This window comes from Syngnathus typhle, unplaced genomic scaffold (genome assembly GCF_033458585.1).
Source record: "Syngnathus typhle isolate RoL2023-S1 ecotype Sweden unplaced genomic scaffold, RoL_Styp_1.0 HiC_scaffold_492, whole genome shotgun sequence".
In the NCBI taxonomy this organism is placed as follows: domain Eukaryota; kingdom Metazoa; phylum Chordata; class Actinopteri; order Syngnathiformes; family Syngnathidae; genus Syngnathus; species Syngnathus typhle.
In genome coordinates this window covers 1-15,943 of record NW_026872392.1, presented here as the reverse complement: position 1 = coordinate 15,943, position 15,943 = coordinate 1, and the positions used below count along the sequence as shown (strand labels likewise).

At 43.5% G+C, this 15,943-nt stretch overlaps 3 protein-coding genes across 6 annotated transcripts; all 3 read left to right on the top strand.

The window, feature by feature from the left end:
• The first annotated feature begins 922 nt into the window (after positions 1 to 922).
• Positions 923 to 3,077, top strand: LOC133149806 (transmembrane protein 17A-like). Of its 2 annotated transcripts, XM_061271960.1 has the most exons (5): positions 923 to 1,362; positions 1,816 to 1,913; positions 2,225 to 2,338; positions 2,453 to 2,596; positions 2,666 to 3,077. In XM_061271960.1, exons 1-5 carry the CDS (start codon positions 1,113 to 1,115, stop codon positions 2,759 to 2,761), a joined length of 702 nt encoding a protein of 233 aa, XP_061127944.1. In that variant the 5' UTR covers positions 923 to 1,112; the 3' UTR covers positions 2,762 to 3,077. The 2 variants fall into 2 exon arrangements, with proteins under 2 accessions (XP_061127944.1, XP_061127943.1); XM_061271959.1 differs by having other exon boundaries at positions 2,453 to 3,077.
• A 136-nt stretch (positions 3,078 to 3,213) lies between these two features.
• LOC133149807 (2-methoxy-6-polyprenyl-1,4-benzoquinol methylase, mitochondrial-like) lies at positions 3,214 to 6,717 on the top strand. Of its 3 annotated transcripts, none has more exons than XR_009713676.1 (8): positions 3,214 to 3,429; positions 4,258 to 4,407; positions 4,780 to 4,977; positions 5,108 to 5,214; positions 5,501 to 5,589; positions 5,694 to 5,805; positions 6,057 to 6,235; positions 6,564 to 6,717. XR_009713676.1 is itself a non-coding variant. In XM_061271962.1 (8 exons), exons 1-8 carry the CDS (start codon positions 3,237 to 3,239, stop codon positions 6,570 to 6,572), a joined length of 885 nt encoding a protein of 294 aa, XP_061127946.1. In that variant the 5' UTR covers positions 3,214 to 3,236; the 3' UTR covers positions 6,573 to 6,717. The 3 variants fall into 3 exon arrangements, 2 of the variants coding, with proteins under 2 accessions (XP_061127946.1, XP_061127945.1); XM_061271962.1 differs by having other exon boundaries at positions 6,057 to 6,083; XM_061271961.1 differs by having other exon boundaries at positions 6,057 to 6,717.
• Positions 6,718 to 8,118: 1,401 nt separating this feature from the next.
• LOC133149808 (acetoacetyl-CoA synthetase-like) lies at positions 8,119 to 14,575 on the top strand. The gene is made up of 10 exons (XM_061271963.1): positions 8,119 to 8,414; positions 9,210 to 9,313; positions 9,609 to 9,729; positions 10,108 to 10,221; positions 11,255 to 11,352; positions 12,131 to 12,245; positions 12,636 to 12,717; positions 13,393 to 13,546; positions 14,253 to 14,333; positions 14,432 to 14,575. Exons 1-10 carry the CDS (start codon positions 8,285 to 8,287, stop codon positions 14,558 to 14,560), a joined length of 1,128 nt encoding a protein of 375 aa, XP_061127947.1. The 5' UTR covers positions 8,119 to 8,284; the 3' UTR covers positions 14,561 to 14,575.
• The last annotated feature ends 1,368 nt before the right edge of the window (positions 14,576 to 15,943 follow it).

Sequence of the window (15,943 nt, the reverse complement as noted above, 5' to 3'; positions counted from 1 at the left end):
AATATATTAGCCCATATATTGTCAACTTCTGATCTAAAAAAAACAAAAAAAAGTTAGTCAAAAACACTTTTTTTCAAAAAATGTTTGATTTCCCTCCTAATACTGTAAAACTATTTTAAAACCAAATTGTTTTGCGTCTCTTTCTGTTTGCAGACAGTTGGCGTGAAAGGTATGAAGGCGGTGGAGATCGCCGCCCTACTGGACTCCCTTGGCTTCTACAAGCGGTCGCAGAAGGGCGAAGCAGTGCCAGAGGAGTTCCAGAACTTCCCCTTGCGTGCCCTGCGTGACGAGCTGTGACGTATCCCAGAAAGCCAAACCTCGCCACTGCGTCTCGCACACGCCATTGATGACGAACGGAGCCTCAAGGTGTTCCCAAAATACAAGAACCCGGCTTCGTTCTGACGGCTCGCTTGGCCTGACGTAGTGCGCGCCCGTCTTATTCCTCACTTGTCTGATCCAATTAAAAAAACAATTAACATGCTTGAGCGTGCTTAATATTTATTGTACATAAATCTAGGATGTGAGCAGAAGCCAGAAAGTTATATACAAGGAAGAAATGAAATGAATTGAATTCAGCTGTAGTTTTATAAAGGACCAAAACGGCCAAAATTAAAACGAAGTAAAAGTGAAAATAATTACAAATGTATAGCTGAAAAAAATAGATTGATATTTTGACCCACGGGGGTCGCGGGCTTGCTGGACCCTATCCCAGCAGTCATCGGGCAGTAGACGGGGGACACCCTGAACCGGTTGCCAGGGCACACTAAAAATGGATGGATGGGTTTTGGTCCTCCATAGTTCAGGTCTTCCATCGTCTTGGACCACTATGTCTGTCTGCCGTTGGCTCCACAGCGTCGTTTACTGGCGGCAGCGTGCAATTGCAGCATATTTTATAATAACTCGACTCTGACATCTACTGGACAAAACCGATCGCTCTTTTCAGTCCGTTAAATCCGGAGTTCTTAGACGAGAGGAGTCACTGTGTTCAATGTTGTTATCCGATTATTCCATTTTCTTTTCAGTACGGTCTCACTGCTCCCCTTGAAGCGTAATTTATTGAATTTCTGTCCTTTTCTTTTGCCATTAGTTGAGCCGTGTTTGTTCTAGACGACATGCAATATGGACGCTGTTATCGTTTCAGATTGACTCATGAGAAGATTTTGACTAATCCGCAGGGCGCCCGCCTCCTCTTTGCCAATCTGATTATCTGCCCCCGCGCATGCCTTGCGCACGTTTGCGTGATGCCCGCGTTCTACTCGCCGGTTCCCGACAACGTTGGCGTGGGCCCGGCCCGCGCGTACTCTTCGCCCGCCCGCAGAGAGCCCCGTGACCTTTCACCTTCGTCTTTAGTTTCACGTTCAGGTTAGTCCTCATTCTTGTCTTTGATTGATTTGATTTATTGAACAAATAAACACATATAACACAAAAGGTTAAAATTTTGGAAGAAGGGAAAAGATGCTCGTTAGATATCAAAGCGGTTTACATGTTCAATTGGAGCGACAACATTCTTCACCGCATATGTCGGAGGGGGATTAGCGACACAACACATGCGGACAATTAGATGGCTGCCTTCTAAAACATGAAGATTTAAACACACACAACAAATGCAAGTCTGATTTGTAGTCAGTTGAAAAGCCAATATTTTAGAAACCAATAACAATGATACTAATGATAATAATAATAAAAGTGCTAATCAAAGAAAATATATAGTGCTTTGAGATCATTCTTTTTTCCAAGAAAAAGCTTTTTATAAAATTTCACTCAACATTGTGTGTGTGTGCGTGGATGACATTTGTACAATTTGTGCCTTTTCAGCATGGTGGTACGACGTGTGTCTGCAGATGTCGATCTACTTCAACATGTTTTATGTGCCTTGCTGGTGGTTTTCGTCCGTCTGCATGCTGCAAGTCAAGGTCAGCGCTTCGACCAAACATGACCCAGAGCCACTGAGAGGGCCAGTGAGCCAACTCTGTTATCGTCATCACTGTCAAGCTCGGTCCTGTGTTCCCCAAAAGGCGAAAAAAGTTTACCAGTTGCGTACAGACTCTTGAAATGACAAATTTGCTAAGCTCCCAGGAATGATCAGCATCGCAAGCTAGAAATGATTTCCCTCAAGATGGCTTCCACTACGTTCCTAGGAAATTACAATGCCCGGGCCGTCACTGCTGAGCTGGATTTCAAGGAGACCTGCAGGCAACTCAAAGCCTGTGTGTTTGTTTTTCAGTTTGCGCATCTTCCGGGATACTATCAGGGTCTGGCGATCAGCGGCATCGCACTCGTCACTGTCGTGGAAACTGTCCGCCTTTACCTGGGTTACTTTGGCAACCTGCACCAGAACGTGAGAGCTTTCCTTCGCATGCATTGTTCTGATTGCTTCTTTTTGTAGTTCACATTCTGTTTTCCTCATCATTGATCATCATTTATGGATTTATACGTGTGCATGTGTGTGTAGGTTGCATGGCTGTGCTGCTTCTGCGTGTTGACGCTGTCGTTGGAGCTGCCGGTGCTGTTGTTCTTTGTGACGGACGAGGGGGAGCTCATCCTCCCGCTGGAGCGTGCCGTCCACTCGCTGCTGCTGACCGCCGCGCTGACCCAGGTCGTGGCCGCCGCGCTTGCGCTGCATTCCATGACCAGAAAGCTGACACTGCTCTTCCACCTGCGCCAGCTGGCCAAGGTTGACAGCTTCGGCAACTCCGCCACCCCCGGCAGCGCCGGCGAACCCGGCCTCGGCTTGTCGTACCGCCGGGTTGCTGCTCCTTAATGTGGAAGTCGAGCCAAAGTGTTTCCTGACAAGAATATTTCTAAACGCGGCATTCTGATGAATTGCGCAATGTGAATGAAGCAGTGGCAGAAGGCGGCCATTCCGTCACCTACTGTACCTAAAAATGACATGAAGGTGCCGATTAATTGTTTTTCTATTCTTTTTTTTTTTTTTTTTTTTTAATGTTACGCATGAACACATAAATGGATGCCGACTGTGGGAAAACCTTTGCAGGAAATTGTCCGTCGTTTTTGCATTTTGCAGTTTAAGGCTATTTGCTGATGCATTAAGTCTCTATTGTCACGATGGAAATACGTCTGGGTTTACGGCAATCAAAGCAAGTTTCAATAAAGTGTCAATCACTTTATTGAAACTTGCTTTGAAATAATAAAAAATAAAAAAATAATAAAAATAATAAAAATAAAGTCGCCCATTGATTACGTCACGTGACGTAATTTGAGTTGCATCGGTAAAGATGGCGGCCTCCATTGTGCGGTGGGTTCTTCACCCATCTCCCACGGCCGTCTTCCTTTCTGCGGCGGGCAGTCGGCGTCTGTTTTCCCCCTGCTGTGGGCCACCATCCTGCCGAAGTTTTAGCGATGGAGCCGCGGAGAAAAACACTCATTTTGGCTTTGAAACTGTTCCGGAGGGCGAGAAGTCGAAGAAAGGTAAATCAAGAACGAAATTCGTTGTGAATCTCGTTATTTTAACCATTACTTGCCTTGTAAATCGTGGGCATTCCCTCAGGTATAAGACATTTGATATTTATGACATTAGAAATTTCGACATGTAAATTCGGATTCTGACTTTGTGCTGGGATTGATACTTTTCCTCGAAGAAAGCCCATTAAGTTTAGAGCTCATGCCATTAAAATGTGTAAACAAACGGGTATCTAAAACAAATTAAAAGTATTGTTTGGTGCTATACATCTTGCCGAATTCTGAGATAGGGGTAAATTGTTGACATTAGCAAAATAAAGAAGCTCATACTACATTGTTACCTTAATATTAAGCAAATATGAAATGGATCCCCCCCCCCCCCAATGAAGTCTAGTACAACACAATGGAACGTGTAAAAAAACAACTATTTCACTTTTACATTTCTAACATAAAAGGTGCAAACATCATATTCAAACATTTTGTAGCGAATCCATTAAAACTGTGAAAAATAAAAACGAACTATGTCAGCTATGCTGAGATCGGTGCAGTATGATAACATTTGTTCAACAACTCTCCTACCTTAACATTTTCTTAACAGGCATTGAAAACTAATAATCAAATGGAAATTGCTCCAAAAATAAGCAGTGACTAATCCTATTGATACTGCAGAATTTCAGGGTGGAGTTAATTCTTCACTTTAGCTAAGTAGTCCCGACTTGAGATTTGTCTTAATTGCAAGGAAATATGTATGTTTTGGCAGTCAGATAGAGTTTGGTCAAAACAAAATGTGATTCTGAACATTTGGGACATACTTATGACATCTTCTCACTGTTGTAGTGTATAAAGTGTTTGAGAACGTGGCACCGAAGTACGACGTGATGAATGACGCCATGAGTCTGGGCATCCATCGTCTGTGGAAAGACGCGCTGCTGCATGCTATGCACCCCCAGCCCGGGGTGCACCTCCTGGACGTGGCCGGCGGAACAGGTGGGCCCAATGTTCAAAAGCGGGGATCTTTTCGAGCCAGAGGTGGTACCGTCGAAATGTTCACAACTGAATAGTCTGTGTGTGTAGTGATTCTTACGTGTACCACAAGAGGGCGCTTTTATCCCACGTTCCATCCACCCATTTTTTTTAAACAACTTTCCCTAATATTCGAGAATGAGTGGTTGAGGTGCCTCCAGTTTGTTCAGTGTGTAATTGCTTTGTGATTTTTGGAAGATATGAAGAGTTAAGGAAAACATGGCTGTATCATTGGGAACGGCCTGACATTTGGCTTAGGTGGACACATTAAATTTTGAATGTAGGAAATACTCAAAATCAGCAAAATATGATTAATCTATTCTCCTCTTGTCCCAGGCGACATTGCATTCCGTTTCCTGGAATACACATCCTCGCTAAAAGAGCGGCAGGCCAGACGGACGGCGTCGTGGCAGGACAACCGCGGGGAGGGTGAGGAAGGCGGAGCCCGAGATTCCAGGGTGGTGGTCTGTGACATCAACAAGGAGATGCTCAAAATGGGCAAGCAGAAAGCTCACCATGAGGGCCTCGATAGCGGTGAGCAAATAGACCCGTACGGACAAAAAACAAAAAGGGAGCTGTGAGGCACTTTCAAGTCAGGGTGCGCTACATTTGCTCAGCCAAATATCCAATACTTCATTCATGTGTGTGTGTGTGTGTGTGTCAGATGTGCTCTGGGTGGTCGGGGACGCGGAGGAGCTGCCGTTCGACGACAATCAGTTTGATATTTACACGATTGCGTTTGGGCTTCGCAACGTCACGCACGTGGAGTTGGTAAGCACTTTTCGATCATTTCATTCTTGTTCTTTGTCGTTTGCGGGACCTGAGATGCTCTTGGAATGTTCACAAAAAACACAACGAAAATCTAATCAAAACTGAGTCTTCTCAAATTTAAATTAGAAATAAGTTCTTTTAAAAAAAGGAAATAATTTTATAAATGTATTAGTGGGAGTATTTAATCCAGAGACTAACAAATAAGTGTTTTTTGTAAAAATCCAACTTTTATGTTGTAAAATGACTCGCTTGCCCAGAAAAAAAAGTTGTGTATTTCTCTCTTGAGGCCCTACAGGAGGCCCTGCGAGTGCTAAAGCCTGGAGGCAGGTTCATGTGTTTGGAGTTCAGCAAGGTGACCAATCCCATCTTGGCCAGGTGAATGAACCCAAAGCGTACCGGGACTCCACAAAGATCGAATTTGACGCTGTTCTTGAACAATCTGCCAATTTCTTTTCTTGCTATTTCTTTTACTTTGTTAGGCTTTACGACGCTTACAGCTTCCAGGTGATCCCGGTTTTGGGAGAAGTGATTGCCGGAGACTGGAAGTCATACCAGTATTTGGTGGAAAGCATCCGCAAGTTTCCAGCTCAGGTAACAACAAAAACTACCTTTGTCATCATGCTTCAGTCATTGTATGAAATTCTTATTTTTTTATTTTTTTTATTCTTACTTATGCATGGTCAATTTTTTTCACCCCCACCCCAAAAAAAAGCCTTACTATACATGGTCATTTTTTGGTCTTTTTCAAATAAAGGTATTATTGTTAGGTGTAGAGCATTCAAAACCTTACTATGTAAAAGTCATTAAGAAGCCTTTCTTTTTTTTTTTTTTGCAATGTGCAGGAGGAGTTGAAGGAACTGCTGGAGGAGGCAGGTTTTTGTTGCGCACGCTACCACAATTTGACAGGCGGCGTGGTCTCCATTCATTCAGGTTTCAAACTGTGACAGACGGCAGAGCCACGGCACCCGGCGGCGTCCACCTTTTTCCATCGGGCGTCGAAAGCTTGCAGCTGTTTTGCACGGTGCTAATGAGTGACTTTTATGCCGTGCGCTCAATATTTGAGAGCGGATCTAAAAAGACAAACTTCATTCCCCCATCAGTGAAACCGAGATTTATAATTTCTCTTCTTTTTCTCCAAATTGACCTTTTATAACAGAAAAAAATATATACTTTGTAATCAATCATGTAAATTATGACAATATTTAAAAGAGAAACTGTTTATTTTATTCATTTCAATGTCAAAAAACCCATCCTTCCATTTCTTGAACTTTTCTCCTTGGATTAGGGTTAAGGGTTAGGGTAGGGTTCGGACATAGCCTTACTTGTACACTTGCCTGTCTTGTGTGCAGGCACCATGAGTTCGATTTCAATGGACACCAAGCCATCGTGGTCCTATCACGAACCGAGCAGATGGATTCTATGGACCCTTTCTTTGTATGTGTTTGTGTATGTGTGAATGTAATGAAATGTATGTATCTGTATATAAAATGTATCTGCATTCAAGTTGGCTTAGTTTTTCCTCACGTTAATTAGGATTTAGTGGGTTCACACAACTTGGTATTATGACAAAGGTAGTAAATAATGCAGGATTAAAAGCAGAATTGTTTCTATGGGGCATCCGGACATGTGCTCGGAGCTGTCCCCAGTATCTCGTGTGAACTGGATGCCAAACTGAAGGCTGGAGTTGGGGTAATATGTGGGGGTGATATCGTACATTTTGGGGTAATTCTGCACAGCAAAAAGAATTATTTTTGGAGTCGGATACTGCTTTAGGGTTTGCGTGGACACAGGCTGTTGCAATGTGGGTAAAATATTGAAAGTACATGCCTTGTAGACATAAGAATAAAGTTTTAAAACTTTACAAACAATGTTTATAATTGCAACGGTATAATGTAGGCCAAATGCTAAACATTGACATGATGTAAAAACGTGACATCACATTTGCCAATGCCATCCATGTGAATATGCTTCATCATTCCAATTCCAGCAGGAAGTAGGTGAAGGATGTATATTTAAAATGTTCATTTTGACAAGGCAAAATTGAATTTCCAATAAGTGGGACAAATATTTATTCTGTTAACTGTGAGGAGAGCTACCATTCATTCACCCGGCCACAATGAGGGTTTGACCCCCTGTCTCCTGATAGGGCACACCCCTCGGGCGTCACTCCTTCCTCGCCCTCCGATTGGCTGCTGATGGGGAGCAGCGCCCCTCCCCTATCCCTTCGCCTCCTCAGCCACCTCCCTCTCCTCCTCCGACATGATGCCATCTGTCGGCTGATGTGGAACCAGCCCCGACGGCCAATCACAGCCCGGCTCTTTTTTTGACAGGCGGATTGAGCGGCGTGCGCGTGAAGGTTTGCGTGCGTGTGCACGCTGGGAGCCGTTCAAGACCTTCACGTCCTCACCAAGCTGTAAGACACATTTCAAAGAAAGGGTATCTGTATGAAAACAACTTTGATCCATTCATTTAGCAATATGTATACAAAAAAACATACTATTTCTTGCATTACTTTTGTGCTGTGTTGTTACGTGCATATTTTACTCTGCATATAAAACAACAATCATACTTTACAAATTATGTTGATGTTTGTGTTTAATTTGCAATTCAAACAATACAAGCACTACCCTCTCATTTTAGTCCTTTGTACATAAATCTACTACAAACATAACAATTCACATTTTTTTGAAACATCTAAAAACATCCAAAACACTTATAGATGTTAATTATACATAAAGTATTTACTGTAAGATATATGTACTATAATTTACATATTACATATTATATTTACTATAATAAACAGTTTCAACTCTCGAAATGTCGCTTGAACACCACATGGTATTTGATACGCCCATCGTCGTGACGTCACGGCTACGTAATCACAGCTCTTTTTTTTGCCCCGCCCAACCGGACTCGCTTCCTTGACAGCCCCTCATACGCGCTAGGTTCCCACTGGACTGGAGCGCAAGGACAACTCAAGCTGGCTAGCTGACTGTTAGCTTAGCTTATTGCATCCAGCCCGAGCCAGCGAGCGACGTGTCGTCAAGTGAAGACGGGAAAGGACGCCAACATGTCCAAAGACAAGAGCGACACAATTATGGAGGTGGACAACAAGGTGCTGTGGTACCCGGACTCCAAGAGGGACACGCGGATGGACCAGTTCAGGCGGCAGGTGAACCGCCAGCACGGGCTTGACTTGGGTGAGTCGCACGTTCGGTGGTGCTCGTTTGCGTTTTTTTTGGAGTGGCTTCAGTTTCCATTGCTTTCATCGTTGTGGGATTACTGGTGACAATGACACTGTGTATCTCCGTCAAGGCCGCTTAGTGGAAATATAACAGGTTCTCCACCCCAGTTAAAACAGACAAGCGACCCTCTCAGATTGCGGTCGGTTTATAAAAACTTCCTTTTATACAAAGAAAGCAAAAAAACAGAAATAAATTAATAAATAAGTACAAAAGAAAACACCAAGAATTGGGAATCATCCGTTCCTGAGCCAAATTGTCGCGTTCACCTTTTCACGGATTTTTTTTTCAATATTTAATCATAGTTGAAAAAAAATACATTTATAAAAAACAAAAAGAAACACCAAGAATTGGGAATCATCCGTTCCTGAGCCAAATTGTCACCATCACCTTTTCACAGATTTTTTTCAATATTTATTAATAGTTGAAAAAAATAAATTTCTAACAAAATCAAATATATAGTGTAAAAACACCTGTTTATGTTGTTGTTGCTTAAAGCTCGTCTTGCTGTCGCCGGTTCTGCTTTTTCAAAAACTTTGGGGGTTAACAATTATATGTACTGAAAAAACTCAATGTAATTATAGTTATGGTTCTTTTATGTACCTTGTGACATCAACAGCAAGTAGTGAGTGAAGTTGCTCTTTGCGAGTGATCTCACTTTGCATTTGCGTGTTTGACCTAGCAGTTAGCAAGAGTAAAGAGGAGGTGGGCGTGATTTGCTCCTTGACCCGTGTTTTTGTCTCTCACCGCAAGTCAACTACGGCGACTTGTACCAGTGGTCGGTGGATTGCTTCGGTGACTTCTGGGCAAATGTGTGGAGCTTCTGCGGCGTGGTTAGCTCCAAACCATACCACCAGGTAAAAAAAGTCAAATCGTTATAAAGTTAAAGTATCTTGTGACAGCCATTGCTGCTTGCCGAATTAAATAAAACAACCTGGTAGAAAAACAACTTTTCTGGGATAATGTCTCTAGTGACAGTGCATAGTGTCTCTTTCAAATAACCTGTGTGTGTCTCCTTGTGTGTTTTTATTTTTATTTTTTTATATATCTGTATGTGTGCTTTCTTGTGTGCAGCTGTGCACATTCTGTGTGTGGGAGTGTATAGATCTGCCTGTGTTTGCTAATCTGTGCTACACGTGTCTCTGTGTGCAGGTCGTGGACACATCCAAGCGTATTTCGGACGTTCCTGAGTGGTTTTCAGGTGCTCGCCTCAACTACGCAGAAAACCTGCTCAAACACGCCGATGAGGACAAAGTGGCTCTTTATGCCGCAAGTGAGTACACCGCACATGCACACATGCGAGCTGGCTAAAGATAGCGCTATCATCAGCGCGCTCCCTGCGGAACTAATGTAATTATGGTTCCATCTCTCGGCCTCTTGTTACCTACATCTGCACTGTTTTTCTGTATGTTTGGGTTACTATAGGCAATACCGGCCCCTGATGATAGTTCCCGTTTAACGACGGTTGATACGTCTGTGTCAGCTTCGCTCGTTTGCGTTTCCAGTATATATTTGCATAAAATATCAGTAACGCTATTAGTCGTATTGGTTTAAATGGAGACTTTTTCATTTCTACGGTGCACAAGCTCCACCAAAACGGAAGGCCTCTCATGTCGCGGGAATGCTAAGCTAACTGAATCATTCTTTCCAGCCGAGGCTAACGAGGAGATTGTAAAAGTCACCTTTCGGGAGTTGAAGCGTGACGTGGCATTGTTTGCCGCCGCCATGAGAAAGATGGGCGTCCAGACGGGAGACAGAGTTGTGGGTGAGTTGCCGGAATGTTAGTACTGAAACTAAAAAAACAAAACTGACGAAAAAACACAATTGACGCTGCCCTCCATCTCCAACACATTTACGAGGCATCATTTGAAGTTGATCTTCAGAAACTCTGAGGAGAATCTTACTCTGAAGGATAAAAATCAGAGATGAGCACTTCACTAAATTTTACCGGTCCGTCCTTAGCCCGCATCTCGGGCACTCAACTGTCCGTCCTTATTAAATAATATAATCAACCCTCCATATCCGCGCGTCCTCGTCGTTGAAAAGGACTTCCGTCACCGGTTCGGTCCCTGAGTCCATTCTCTGTTTGGGGAAGAAAAAAAGAAGTCATTGTGCAACAAATGAGAAAGCCAGTTAGATTCAAAATCAAAGTATATTCAACCGTTACCAAAATAACCAGGTTTAACATCGAACCCGGAAAATGTAATCCTTAATAAATATTAAGGACTATGAGCTTATTTAGAGAGGGCCAAGTATCAATACCAGCTCAAGTACAATTTAAAAAAAAAAAAAAAAAAAAAATCACACATTGAGTGGTATTGAACGTCCATGATCAAACGTTTTACGAAATCTTTATTGTCAATGTTTTCTGGACAATTTTCTACGGTAATGGCGACCAATCTTGTGATAAAGGGTCCTCATGTTATGAAGCGAAATGAAGGAAACCATGTCAGCGGTGTCCTTGTTCCTCCCAGTTGCTACGAAGACGAGCACTTAGCTGATGAGCTAACACATTTTGCGAGGGTCCTTCCTCTATTACTTGTCAATAAATCACAAGATGTTATGGCAGAGCAGGCATTTTCATTCCATGCAGCAGCACTTTGCTCGCAGGTTGGTGTAAGGTCAGGTCGGACAAGATGGCGCCATCTAACAGAAGCTAAGCTGTACTGATCTGGAGTTTATCTTCTTAGCTGCTTTGTATGACTTGAAAATATATTCGTGGCGACGTCTTGGTATTGTGTTCATTTTCCTTGCTCTGAATTTCAGGCAGTTGCATTAATGTGCGCGTGCGCTCGCAGGTTACCTTCCCAACGGCATCCACGCGGTGGAAGCCATGTTAGCAGCGGCCAGCATTGGAGCCATTTGGAGCTCCACTTCCGTCGACTTTGGCGTCAATGTAAGCAAATATTTTTGTTTTCTTCTGAAAAGCATGTGTCGCAGCATGATAATATGAAGCCGTTAACAAGCTACAGAGGACTACATTGCCAACTACCTTTTGCACCTGCTGTTTCTCTCAGCTTTGAAACGCGAGGGATGTCTTTGACAGTGTTGTAGCGCCTCCTCTGGACAATAGCGGGAACAATAAGTGCAACAGGCGGGGTGGAAGACTCGCGCCTCAAACTATTGCTCGTGTTACTATCGATTGTGACTTGAATAAAAGTATAAAGTAACGTTCCATACAATTACTCTAGTTGATAATTAGGCTCCAGTATTTATTGGTTTCATTTATTTTTGCTCTGATGAGAAAACATACAGACTTTATGAAACGTAATTTAATTCAATTAGTTATTAAATAATTTAATAATAATAATATAATTAATTGAATGAATTATCCATGCTCAAATTAACGAAAGCCTACTTTTGGAAGCCCTTACCCTGACTTGAAAAATAATTTGAAATCCCAGCTCTGGTTTAAAACCCTAATCCAAGCATTCAAGCATGAATTCAAAATCCTTACCTTGATTTGAAACCTCTAGCCTTTGTTTTAAGTTGTAACCCGAACACATGTTTAAAACCCTGGCTTGAAATCCTACTTTTTGAAGCCCTAGTGTGCGTTTAAAACCCTAACTCTGGATTGAAACACAAATTCGAAGTCTAACCTTTTTTTGAAGCCCTACTTTGGACCTTTTAGCCTTGTTTGAAACCCTACCCCCCAGTATTTGTGGTGTTTTCAGGGCGTTCTGGACCGGTTTTCGCAAATCCAGCCCAAGCTGTTGGTGTCCGTCGCCGCTGTGGTTTACAATGGGAAAACTCACGACCACATGGAGAAGCTCACCTGTGTCGTCAAAGGTTTGGAGCACCAATTTGAAGCCCTAATCCTGACCTGGAGCAAACCCCAACTACAACTTGAAACCCTACTTTTAAATCCTAACTCTTTTGTCAGACACCCTAAACCAGATTTGAAAGCATTTGCCCGACTCGTGAGGTGTACCCATCTTCTTTCTACTTTAAAACACTAACCGTTGTTAAAACCCTAACTCAGTCTTGAAACCCTAATTTTAAGCCTTAGTCCTTATTTAAAATCCTTAGTCAAGCCTAAAACACTTTAGCTTCAACGTAGTTGTCTGTCAAAACCCAGTTAATTGAAGTACCACTTTTACATCCTGAGGGAAAACTGGCCGCTTCTGCTTGTGCGTCAAGAACAAAAATCCCCAAGGTGTGTGTGTGTGTGTCCCGTAGGCCTTCCTGACCTGCAGAAGGTGGTGGTGATTCCATACGCTCGCGACAAACAACACATTAACCTCTCCAAAATCCCCAACAGGTATGTTCACCAAATACGACATGAATGGAAATTTCTTTCACTTGTTTATGGTATTCCACAGTACGTGTTAGTATGAAGCTAGAGGACTTTGTTAAGAGGAAAATTATTGAAAATTTTGGTGTTTGTGCCCGTGTGTAAAGTAGCAGTTGTGTGTGAACTAGTTTATGACGTCCGAAGGTTCCAAATTACCATGACATCTGTGCTAGCGTCTGTTAACTCTCGCTACGGTGTTTGTATTAAGTGAGCAGACTTTTAAAATGATATGTTTTGGGTGAACCTTTCTGAAGAATTTTCTTGTTCTATGCACTTTGACATCAATGCTAATTACCATTAGCCTGATTGTAACATTGTATGTTCGCATTTAGCTTATGGGGCTTTTGTTCTGATTGGTTTTGGTTGAACATTTTCATCCTTTTGATTTGTAATTCTCTTTTTTAGTCTTCAACTTGGAATGGCAAATAACTTGAAGCTAGCATGCTTTGCGTAATATTGGAGAACTGTACGAGCGAGTCTTTTTTTTTATTTCCTCCCTCAAAGTAGTTATACCATAGTCTCCCATTGCTTGACAGATACCGGGGGGAAAAAAAAACCAAACATGTTTTTTTTATTTTTTACGAGCTTCTGTGTTTTTTTAATTGATATTTCTGAGATATTTTTTTCTCTTGTCCCGTCCAGTGCGTTTATCGATGACTTCCTGGCGTCCGGTCGTGGCGATAGTGATCATCTCCCCCAGCTGGAGTTTGAGCAGCTGCCGTTTAGCCACCCGCTTTTCATCATGTACTCATCAGGAACAACCGGAGCTCCTAAGTGCATGGTCCATTCGGCTGGGGTGAGAAGAACAACATGGAGCACTCTGGCTTGAAACTTAAGCTCTCCTTTCCAAGTGTTGCAGCTCATTGTGTGTAGAACTATTGCTGTCACTTTCCACCAGAGAGCAGCAAAGTTCCATCAGCACACTCACCAAACGCCCCACAAAGTCCTTTCCTCATCTTATCCTCTCTTCAAACCCTAACTCGGATGGAAAGACAAAATTGGAAGCCTAGTACTGTTTTAAAAGCCACATTTTGAAATCTACACCTAGCTTGAAACCTTAATTTGAAGTCCTGCGGGATCAATATATTTTGAAGGCCTCATTGGAAACTTTAGCCCAAGCTTCAAATGCTACTTTGAAACAATAACTCTGGCTGAGATCACAAATTAGATTTACAACCATAACCCTGGCCTGGAAGCTTTAATTGGAAGCCATAGCTGGAAACACTAACCCTGGTTGAAAATCATAACCCCAGTTAGCAAATGCGAAATCTAGGTGAGAACCCTAATTTGAAACGTTAACCCTGGTAAGTAAGGTATCGATACCTGTAGTATTTTTGATATTCTGGATTCAAAAATACTAGAGGTATCCTGTAGTATTTTTGATATTCTGGATTGGCGAGTACTCTGCGAGACTGAATACGTGTACAGTGGTTCTCGAACATTTCTGAAACTCTAATAATGAAACCCTTGTTTGGTGTGTGTGTGTGTCTTTCCACGCTCAGGGCACCCTAATCCAACATTTAAAAGAACACATTCTCCACGGCAACATGAGCAGCAATGATGTCATCATCTACTACACCACGGTAGGTTGCCACGACGACCGGCCCTCATTGATGCATTGCGCTGTTTTTAACCTCTGGATTGCGTCGTGTGTGTGTGCGTGTGTGTGTAATTTCAACAGACGGGCTGGATGATGTGGAACTGGCTGGTGTCGTCGCTGGCGGTAGGCGCCTCAGTGGTCCTGTACGATGGCTCGCCCCTCATGCCGACACCCAACGTCCTCTGGAACCTGACCGAGACGCTGGGGTGAGTGGCACTGGAAGCCATAGAGCCATGTGACCAAGAAGAAATGAGAACCTGAAATGTCTGGTTGAGCTCGGTAACAAAGTATTTGTACGGGGTCACACCCGGGGGCGGGTGTTGTTTAAATACGAGGCGAGGCGTGACCGCCACGTGTTCACTGGAGCGTCGGGCGGAGAAAGACGAAGAGAAAACAAAAAAACCCAATTGGGGCCATCGACTTTGGCGCCAAGCAAACCACATAAAGTCAAAGATAACACCGCTCTCTCTTGCGTAACGTCGCATCCAATCAACCGGGAGCAGCTTTAATCACTACGGTAACCACTAAAGTAAAAAAAAGAAAAGGGAAGATGAGACGCATGTCCTCTGGGTCGTGGCCACAGAGCCATGAGACTTCAGTTCAATCCATTTTCATTCGAGCCGTCGACGGGTTGGGAGTTTGCTCCCCGAAGCTCCTTCCGCTCGGAAACAGGAAATCGATTACGTAGGTTTATCAATGGTCGACCCTCAAAAAGGTCCGACGGAGCCTGGCTCATCTTTAAACAGCTCTCGAACGAACACGACGACATTCCCACCCTAAAGAGCGCGCGGTATGTTTTTTGGTTAAAGATCCGTAGACGTTAAAAGATCAGCGCGTGGGGCAAAAAGCAACAGCGGGTAGTCGTAAATGCCAATTAGAGGACGTAAAAAGCCCAGCGGAGCGGTGCAAGTGCAAATCAAAAGCCGGGGAGCTTCACTCAGAGTTTAAACCTCTCGGAGACTCTGACAGATTTAGCCCCAATTAGACGCTCCGACCTCCCTTTGCAGGACGACGGTGTAAAAAAAAAAAATGTTCTTGTCAGTCTCTCCCGCAGGGCTTCGGCACCCCTCCCCCTCAATCATCCCCTGCACTGCAATGTGGGAATGTGTCTGCACCGATTGCTTCAAAAAAAGGCTCTCCGTTTGGAAAAAGCACCTATCCGTCTCTGTGCTGTGGCGGCCGCTCCTCTCCGCGCTCATTTCTGGCCAAAACGTCCGCACAGGCAGGCACACCTTTGACCCGTCATGGCCGTAATTGATTAGAGCAGCAGCAAGCGGGCCGTTCGCTAGCTTCACGGGAGCCAATAAATGCAGAAATCCACATTGAAAGCAGCTGGTTAGTCAGCAGTTATGCTTTTTCCGAACCTGACGCATTTTCCGCCCTCGCAGCTTCCCCTGGGCGTTAGAAAGGCAGCGTCGCTCTCTTGCTGACGGCAAGGCGTCATTTGCAGCGCGCCACACTTTTGCTGACCCTGTACGTTTCTGTCACCGTTCGGGAAGTGAGGTGATGGGGCTCTTTCGGGGGATGCTGATTGACGCCAGGCTCAAAAGTTTCCCAAACAGCTTGTAAAGAAAAAAAAAAGCGCAATTTGTC

Excerpts from the sequence above, each read along its gene's own strand:
- LOC133149806 (XM_061271959.1), top strand. The coding sequence starts at position 1,113 with ATGCAATATGGACGCTGTTATCGTTTCAGATTGACTCATGAGAAGATT. Across the intron at positions 1,363-1,815 it reads GTCTTTAGTTTCACGTTCAG|CATGGTGGTACGACGTGTGT; the intron begins GTTAGTCCTCAT and ends GTGCCTTTTCAG. Across the intron at positions 1,914-2,224 it reads TCTGCATGCTGCAAGTCAAG|TTTGCGCATCTTCCGGGATA; the intron begins GTCAGCGCTTCG and ends TTTGTTTTTCAG.
- LOC133149807 (XM_061271961.1), top strand. The coding sequence starts at position 3,237 with ATGGCGGCCTCCATTGTGCGGTGGGTTCTTCACCCATCTCCCACGGCC. Across the intron at positions 4,978-5,107 it reads CCATGAGGGCCTCGATAGCG|ATGTGCTCTGGGTGGTCGGG; the intron begins GTGAGCAAATAG and ends TGTGTGTGTCAG. Across the intron at positions 5,806-6,056 it reads TCCGCAAGTTTCCAGCTCAG|GAGGAGTTGAAGGAACTGCT; the intron begins GTAACAACAAAA and ends TGCAATGTGCAG.
- LOC133149808 (XM_061271963.1), top strand. The coding sequence starts at position 8,285 with ATGTCCAAAGACAAGAGCGACACAATTATGGAGGTGGACAACAAGGTG. Across the intron at positions 9,314-9,608 it reads GCTCCAAACCATACCACCAG|GTCGTGGACACATCCAAGCG; the intron begins GTAAAAAAAGTC and ends CTCTGTGTGCAG. Across the intron at positions 13,547-14,252 it reads GCATGGTCCATTCGGCTGGG|GGCACCCTAATCCAACATTT; the intron begins GTGAGAAGAACA and ends TTCCACGCTCAG.